This window comes from Balaenoptera ricei, chromosome 19, assembly GCF_028023285.1.
Source record: "Balaenoptera ricei isolate mBalRic1 chromosome 19, mBalRic1.hap2, whole genome shotgun sequence".
In the NCBI taxonomy this organism is placed as follows: Eukaryota; Metazoa; Chordata; class Mammalia; order Artiodactyla; family Balaenopteridae; genus Balaenoptera; species Balaenoptera ricei.
This window is the reverse complement of record NC_082657.1, coordinates 7016575-7025629: the sequence shown is the minus strand read 5'-3', so window position 1 is coordinate 7025629 and position 9055 is coordinate 7016575. Positions and strand designations below refer to the sequence as shown.

Here is a 9055-nt window from a genome sequence, read left to right as displayed (position 1 = left end):
TATTCTGTTTTTTACTTGTTTTTTTAATTGAATAAATTTGACTTTTTTGTTGTTGTTGTTGTTTTGTTTTTTGCTATGCTGCACGGCTTGTGGGATCTTAGTTCCCTGACCAGGGATCGAACCTGGGCCAAGTCCTAACCACTGGACTGCCAGGGAATTCCCAGACATATAGTGTTTATAAATTTAAAGTGTGTCTTACTTTGATACATTTATATATTATAATATGATTGCCGTTGTAGCTATATTATCACATCATTATAGTACAATATTGTTATCTGTATTCACTATACTGTGTATTAGATCTCTATGGCTTATTTATTATTTGTTGCAAGTTTGTACCCTTAAACAACATCAATCTTATCTCCCACACCCTACCTGCTGGTAACCACCATTTTAATCTTTTTTTACAGGTTAGACTTTTTAAGATTCCACATATAAGTGAAATCATACAGTACTTGTCTTTCTCTGTCTGGTTTATCTAGCTTAGCATAATGTGCTCAGGGTCTGTCCACGTGGCTGAAAATGGCAGAATATCCTCTTTTCTCATGGCCAGATAATATTCCATTGTGTGTATATACCACCTGGTTGTTTCCATATCTTGGCTATTGTGAATAGTGCTATTTGCAACTTACTTTGAATGCATTAAAAATACATGATGGATTGGGACTTCCCTGGTGGCACAGTGGTTAAGAATCTGCCTGCCAACGCAGGGGACATGGGTTCAAGCCCTGGTCGGGAAGATCCCACACACTGCGGAGCAACTAAGCCCGTGGGCCATAGCTACTGAGCCTGTGCTCTAGAGCCCGCAACCACAACTACTGAGTCCACTCGCCTAGAGCCTGTGCTCCACAACAAGAGAAGCCACCGCAGTGAGAAGCCCGTGCACGGCAACGAAGAGTAGCCCCTGCTTGCCGCAACTAGAGAAAGCCCGTGTGCAGCAACAAAGACCCAACGCAGCCATAAATAAATAAATAAAATTAAAATAAAGAAATAAATAAATTAGGATAACTTGAAAAAAAAAAAAAGAGACTCCTGCGCTCCCAATGCAGGGGGCTTGGGTTCGATCCCTGGTCGGGAAACTAGATCCTGCATGCATGCTGCAACTAAGAGTTCACGTGCTGCAACTAAGGAGCCTGCAAGCCACAACTAAGGAGCCCACCTGCTGCAACTGAGACCCAGCGCAACCAAATAAAATAAATAAATTTTTTAAAAATTAAAAAAAAAAAAACACATGATGGATTGATGGATGGAGGAAGGGAAGGCCAGATGGACCTGTGATAAAGCGAGTGGAGTAAAATGTTAATGCCAGCATTGGGGCGATGGGGTATATGGGTGTTTGCTGTACAGTTGTTTCAACTTTCTGAATATTTAGAAATTTTCATTGTGAAATGTTGGAGAAGAAACTGGGTGATGGGGATGAAATGATATCATGGGGGGGGGCTTGCTTTAAAATAATCCAGTAGGGGGTAGGGAAGTCAAATGCAGGGGATCATAAATGAAAGAATAAAGGTCATATGTTGATAACTGTTGGAGCTGGGTTTATGGGGGTGCATTATACTCTTCTGCTTTGCAGGGGTATATTTGAAAATTTCTATAACACATTAAAAAAATTTTTTTTTGTTTTTATTTTTTGGCTGCGCCGCGTGGCATGTGGGATCTTAGTTCCACAACCAGGGTTTGAATCCAAGCCCTCTGCATTGGGAGTGCAGAGTCTAAACCACTGGACCACCAGGGAAGTCCCTTGAAATTTTTTTTAATTGAAGTATAGTTGATTTACAATGTTTCAGGTATACAGCAAAGTAATTCAGTTATATATATATATATATATGTATATGTGTATATATATTCTTTTTCAGATTCTTTTCCATTCTAGGTTATTACAAGATAGTGAATATAGTTCCCTGTACTATATAGTAGGTCCTTGTTGTTTATCTATTTTATGTAAAGTAGTGTGTATCTGTTAATTTCAAATTCCCAATTTATCCCTCCCCCCTTCCCCTTTGGTAACCATAAGTTTGTTTTCTATGTCTGTGAGTCTATTTTGTAAGTTCTTTGTATCATTTTTTTAGATTCCCCATATAAGTGATATCACATTATATTTGTCTTTCTCTGACTTACTTCACTTAGTGTAGTAATCTCTAGGTCCATCCATGTTGCTGCAAATGGCATTATTTCATTCTTTTTCATGGCTGAGCAGTATTCCATTGTATATATGTACCTCATCTTCCTTAGCCATTCATCTGTTGATGGACATTTAGGTTGCTTCCATGTCTTGGCTATTGTAAATAGTGCTGCTATGAACGTTGGGGTGCGTGTATCTTTTCAAATTAGAGTTTCGTCTTTCCCAGATGTATGCCCAGGAGTGCGATTGCTGTAACACATTTTTTTTTTTTTTAATACTGGATAACGTGTTCAAGTACGACACGGATAGGTCACTTTATTTCTTTATTTCTTTATTTATTGGCCACGATGCACGGCATGTGGGATTTTAGTTCCCTGACCAGGGATTGAACCCATGCCCCTTGGGGTGAAAGCACAGAATCTTAATCACTGGACCGCCAGGGAAGTCCCGAGAGGTCACTTTAAATCCCTAAATCCAGAAGTTCTCTCCTAAGAGGGGACATTGCATTGAGACCTGAAGGATGAGCCAGCCATGGGGAAAGCTGAGGTGGGCAGGGGGCAGGAATGAGTCTGGAGGGTCTTAATGGCCAAGAGGAGGCCAGTGTGTCTGGTGCATTTAAGCTGCGGAAGGACACAGCTGACTGATGTTGCAAAAAGCACCCTGAGTGGCCAGGATGGAAGCAGGGAGAATGGCCAGGGATGTCACTACAAGGTTCCAGGCAAAAGATGATGGTGATGGTGGCCTGCACCAGGTGAGGCAGTGGTGATGGGAGGAGGTGACCGGCTTTGGGGTGTGTTCTGGCTTTGGTTTGGGGTGAAGGACAGGAGGGGGTCTGTCCTGGCAAGAGTGCCTGGGTGATTGATGGCGGGCCCAGCTGCCAAAATGGGAAGACTGGGGATGAGTCCAGTTTTTCTGGAGAAAATCAGGAGTTAATTTGTTCAGGTCAAAATCTTAAAAGCTATTGTGGTTCAACCCCTGAGCAATTCGAGGAGCTCCTGGGGTTCCCTCTTAATGCTCCATCTTTTTTTTTTTTTTTTTAAAGATTTGATTTGATTTTTATTTTTTTGGCTGTGTTGGGTCTTCGTTGCTGTGTGCGGGCTTTCTCTAGTGGGGGCTACTCTTCATTGCACTGCGCGGGCTTCTCACTGCGGTGGCTTCCCACGCTGTGGAGCACGGGCTCTAGGTGCGCAGGCTTCAGTAGTTGTGGCACGCGGGCTCAGTAGTTGTGGCCCGTGGGTTCTAGAGCACAGGCTCAGTAGTTGTGGCGCATGGGCTTAGTTGCTCCGCGGCATGTGGGATCTTCCCGGACCAGGGCTCGAACCCGTGTCCCCTGCATTGGCAGGCAGATTCTTAACCACTGAGCCACCAGGTAAGTCCCAACGCTCCATCTTGAAACCAAAAAGGACTTGTCTAAGCCTCATCTGTACCCCCATATATGAACTTGTTCATGACCTGGTCTTAAAACTTAGCAATGGGTCACCTCCTCAGCCCCTGAACCCCAGAATGGTCTTACTCAAATCCGGTCCTGTAATTTTATCTTTCCAATAATGGCCTTGTGGCTGCTGAGCGCTTGTGACGTGGCATGTCTCAGCTGAGCTGTGCTATATGTATAAACACCAGATTTCAAAGACTTAGGAAGATAAGAATGTCAACTATGTTGAAATGATAATATTTGGGTATACGGGGTTAAACGAAATATATTATTAAAATTCATTTCACCTTTTCTGTTTACTTTTTTTTTCTTTTTAACGTGGCAGGAGTATACTGAAAACTGTATTTGTGGCTCCCACTGTACATCTTCTGGAAAGTGCTGCTCTAACTGGGCAGGGATGAGTCCATGAGCTCCTGTGGGTGGCGCCACATCCACCCCCCACGCAGGATGGGACAGTCTCGGGGTTTTTCAGGTTAGGGTGGCTCTTCCCAATCTGACTCCTCATGTGTGCCCGGAATGCCTTTGCTTTACAGCCAGTCTTAAAAATTAACTTTTGGCTAATTTATGAACTCTAGAGGGGGTTGGGAGAGGACTGAGTTCCCCCACCTACCCATGACAGGACTTAGAATCAGGACATCTTTCACCCCACAACAAAAACCCAGAGTTTACTCTATCTGGCTCCTGGTGGGCTCTGGGTGAAGGGTTAAAGGTGGTGGGTGAGAGGGAGGTGGATAGTTAAAGCTGGGAAGAGGGTCGCTTTTCCCTCTTCCTTAGGGACAGAATTTTCCTGTTCTTCAGACTCTGGATGTCTCTCTTTGCATCCCTTGAAAAGCAGACTAGTACCAACCCCACTACTAATATATATATTTTTAATGGTGTTATCCATACCCCCAGGATTCAGAGTGGATGTTCCCAGCACCCGTGACACTCCCCCAAGGCTCATTCCAAAAATACTAGGCTTCTGAGATTGGAAAAGGCTGGCGGGTGGGGCTTAGTTCCTCGAGGTGACAGAAGGACTCTCCCCGTTCCTTTTGCCCCAAATTTCTTTTTAGCCCTGGTCGTTGGAGTTCCGGAGGCTTTGCCTTCCCCAAAGCCAGTCACCCAAACGTCTCTGGGGCGCCAAGGGGTAGTGGTTGGGCGAAACAAAGCGGATTCACCGATTCCTTCCCTTTAACCAACGTTCTTCATTCAGTACCAGGTCTCCTTCTTGTTCAGGAGGAGCTCCAAGCCCAATTTTTTATTCGATATCTGTTTAATGGTGTTACGGTTGAAAAAAAAAAAAAAGCCATTGTTCATTGAAAAGTGGTTAAAAGCCAAAATATAGTTTACATCCAGGCTCTACCACTTCTGAGCTGTGTGACCTTGGGCATGTCATTCGGGTCCTCTTTGGACCTCAGTTTTAACCTCTGCTTAATGGGAACAGACTTGAATTACTGGGTCCTCCCCTCTGGGATACTTGGTCTCCGGACAAGTTAGGTCCCAACATCTTGGCCTCTAGAGAAGGGAGGGGATGGGGGAAGGGATGTCTTCCTGGAAGAAGATTTAAGGAGTCGGGGGTGAAGGAAAGAGAGAAAGGGGAACAGAAAGACGCTTGCGCAGTAAATACCTCACGCTCTCCTGCCCCTCCCAACCCCTTCTCTGCAGCAAGGAATTGCAGGCGCCACTCCGCCTATCCTAGCCCAGCCGACGGACAACCCCCTGCTCCTTCCTTCTCTACGGATCGTCGCCCTCCTCCCGCCCCCACAACAGCCCAATCGGGGATGGGAGTAGGACCGGCCCGGCGAATCCGCGACGCCTGCGGGGGCGGTCTACCCGCCCATGGGCCTCAATCAACGTAAGTCCCGCCTGCTCGAGCCCGCTCCCCCTCCTTCCTTCACGTCAATCCCTCCCTTCTAAGAGAGCGACCGGATCCAATCAGTATCGGAGCCGGCCGAGCGGAGGGGGCGGTCCCACTGTACGTATCCGAACTCCGCCCGTCTCTCAGGCAACGCCCCCACCCCCACCCGAACGGAAATAGCCGGGCTCTGGGCCAATCGTAGCGGCGTGCCTTTGTCCAGGGACCAATGAGAGAGGGAGTGGGGATGAGCCCGAGTCTGAGCGGCAGTAATCCAAGCCAATAGGCGGCTGAGAGCTCAGGATGGCGGAGGGGAGGGGAGGGGCCGGGGGCGGAGCCGCGGCCTGCCAGCCCGCCTGCCTGCCAGCCCGCTCGCCAGCCCGCCCTCCCCTCTTGGCCGGCTCGGCTCCTCGGCGCCGTCTGGGGTCCTTCCCTCCCGGTCCCCGCCTGCCAGCCCCCGCTGTGCTGTGCCCTGCCCGGCCAGGCCTGGAGCCGACACCACCGCCATCATGCCGGCCGTGTCCAAGGGCGATGGGATGCGGGGGCTCGCCGTGTTCATCTCCGACATCCGGAACTGTGAGAGCGCGGCCGGGGGGACACCGGGCGAGGGGGAGCGTGGGATTGAGGGGTTCGGGGGTTACAGAAGGGCCCAGGGGATAGAAATCCATTGCGGTCTTAGAGTGAGAGGATAGAGAGGCCCTGGGGGTACTTTAGGGTGGGGGGGATGGGAGGGCTTAGAGTGTCATAGTGTGCCTCTTGAGGTGACGACACGGAGTGGCTAGAGGCGTCCGGGAGGGTCTTAAGAGAGAGGAGGCTAGTAAAGTCCCGGGGATGGGGCATAGAGTTGTCCCTGGGAATGGAAGAAAGGTTGGGGGATCGTGTTAGAGATGGGGTTAGAGAAATCCCTGATGTAGATAGAAAGGGAAAAGGGTGCATGGGTGGGTGGGTGGGGGTACCCTGTGGAGAGATAAAGTGGGAGGAGGCCAGAGAGGACTGGGAGGACGTGAAACACAGGAAGCCTAAAGGGACTGGGCTTGAGGGCCTGGGTGAGGGGGTGTCATAGAGGGGAAGGGGCTAGGTAGGTTACCGAGGCTCCCAGCTAGTTCATAGGGAGGACTTGAGAATGATAGAAAGTCCCAGGGGTTTGGGGAGGAGAGACGGGAAGGTGGGGGACTGTAGTGGGCCCCTGGTGAGGGATAGAGGGGCTCCAGGATGGAGGATTGCTTAGGAGACATGGAGGGCAGTGGAGAAGGGGCTAGAGGGGGTACTGAGAGGAGCACAGAGGAGAGGCGCTGCAGGTGGAGAGTCTTGGGAGAACCTGAAATAGGGAGCTGGGGGGCCTGCAAAGGAGAGGACATTATAACGCGGGGTCTTGGGGGATGTGCCAGAATGGGGAGAGCTCAGATCTCAAAGAAGGGGCCAGGGGGCCTTAGGAATTTGTGGGGAAGAGATCTGGAAAGCTGGGGGGTGGGGGAAGCCTGGCCCCAGAGAGGGGTCATGGGTCAGGGAGCAGGACAGCCCTGAATCTGGAGCGCTCTCCCCTCTGACCACATCAACATGGGGGCAGCCATCACCAGCAGGAAGAATGGTCGTGACTGTGGGAGGCCTGGCGCCAAGTCAGCTCCCAGCTCCTGCGAGCGGGTGTTGGTGTTTGGAGCTGCCAAAAGCTTCACAGGCTGCGTCCGCACGGGCTTTGGGGTCAGCCAGACTTGGGTTTGAGTCTGAGCGCTCTCACTCCCTAGCCGTGTGACCTTGAATGAGAGACTTCGCCTCTCAGTTTCCTCATCTGTCAGGAGGGACTGCTGATCACACCTTCCTGATGGGGTTGTTATGATACCGAATGTGAGTGAGGCCTTTCACACGCTCCAGGCACTAGATAGCCTGACTGCTGTTTTTGTTATTTGGACGGATCTGAGGAGCGGCCTCTGCTGGGTGCCCAGTGATGATTTTAGAATTTAGTAGGTATGGAAGGATCTGGCATGTAATAGGTGCTCAGCGAGCAAGAGGGGTGGAAACTGTTGGGTCTCAAGTGGTGGAGAGAGGTTAAGTCTGTTATGAAAGGGGTGGAGCTTTGAGGATTTGTGGGTTGTGGGGGCCAGCTGTTAGCAGCAGGTGGGCATTGCCTCTGACACCTACCTTGTGACCCTTGGCAAGTCATTCAACCTCTTGGAGGCTCCCTTTTCTTGTCGGCTGACTCCCATTGATCAGAACATCTTGCCTCTGAAGGTTCGTTCGTTTGTTTATTCATTTGACAAAAGCTTTTTGATCACTCCAGTGTGCCAGACGCTGTTCTGGAGACTGGGGCTATAACAGTGAACAAAAATTCCTGCCCCTGGGAGCACCCATGCCAGGAGGGAGATTAACAAGTAAACACAGAGAACCGCAGGGTCAGACGATGACTAGTGCTGTGAAGAAAAATAAGGCAGGCAAGTGGGGGAGGGGAGGGACCAGGATTGAGAGGGATCGAGCCCTGCAGATTTTGGAGGAAAGAGGGGTCCAGGCAGGAGAATGGTGCATTCAAAGGTCCTGAGGTTGTAGCACGCTTGGTGTGGGTTCAGATAAATGCGAGGGGGCTTGTGTGGCTGTAGCCAAGAGAGGGAGGGAGGGAGAGTGGTGGGAGATAAGGACAGAGAGGGGACAGGGCTTTGTGGGCCACTAGGAGCACTTTGGCCTTTCTCTGAGTGAAGCAAGAGCAGCGGGAAGGTTTTGAGCACAGGAGGGACAGGAGCTGATTGATGTATTAAAATAGTTCCTCTGGCTGCTGGGAAGAGAACAGAACCAAGGAGGTACGAACAGAAACAGGGAAGGAATTAGAGGGCCATTACAGGCATCCCAGTGAGAGATGGTGTTGGCTCGACTAGGGTGAGAAGGAAGCGATGAGAAGTGTTTGGTTGGAGATAGATTTTGAAGGATCTGCAAAGGGATTGGATGATGGGGACAGGGCAGGAAAGAGAAAACAAGTGGGCGTCACTGCAGGACCCCAGAAGGAAGCCAGAGGACGGAGGGGAGGCTCCAACTTGGGGGCAGTGGAAGTAGTTTAGCCAAATGAACCAGGGCTGGAGAATCAGGGCTTCCCCTTGTCCTTGGTTTTCTCATCAAGTGTAGGTTGAATGACTGGTATGTTTCAAGCCTTATCATGGGCACTGGGGAAACAGTGGTAAATAGGATAGACTTGTCTGTACCCCCATGAAACTCCCAGCCTCTCAGGGAGACAGGTGCTGCATAAAAATTGCAGCTGTCCATCTCCCAAGCACTTGTATACGGATGTTCATACAGCAGCATTCATGATAGATAGCCAAAGAGCGGAAACAAACCCAAATGTCTGCCAGTGGATAGATGGAGAAACACAGTGTGGACACCCATACGATGGAATAGTATTCAGCCATTGAAAAGGCATGAAGGGACTTCCCTGGTGGTGCAGTGGTTAAGAATCTGCCTGCCAATGCAGGGGACTTGGGTTCGATCCCTGATCTGGGAAGATCCCACATGCCGTGGAGCAACTAAGCCCGTGAGCCACAACTACTGAGCCCCCGTGCCACAACTACTGAAGCCTGTGCATCTAGAGCCCGTGCTCCGCAACAAGAGAAGCCACTGCAATGAGAAGCCTGCACACCATAATGAAAGAGTAGACCCCACTCGCCGCAACTAGAGAAAGCCCACGCACAGC

At 49.9% G+C, this 9055-nt stretch overlaps 1 protein-coding gene across 3 annotated transcripts in view; it reads left to right on the top strand.

Moving 5' to 3' along the window:
- Positions 1 to 5733: 5733 nt before the first annotated feature.
- The window catches only part of AP2A1 (adaptor related protein complex 2 subunit alpha 1), a 37236-nt gene continuing 33914 nt past the window's right edge, over positions 5734 to 9055 (top strand). For 2 of the 3 annotated variants that reach the window (XM_059905103.1, XM_059905102.1), the window contains exon 1: positions 5735 to 5964. In XM_059905103.1, coding sequence (XP_059761086.1) covers positions 5898 to 5964 — 67 coding nt within the window. In that variant the 5' untranslated portion in view covers positions 5735 to 5897. Of the gene's footprint in view, positions 5965 to 9055 lie in introns of all 3 variants that reach the window. The other variant, XM_059905101.1, reaches the window with a different exon arrangement.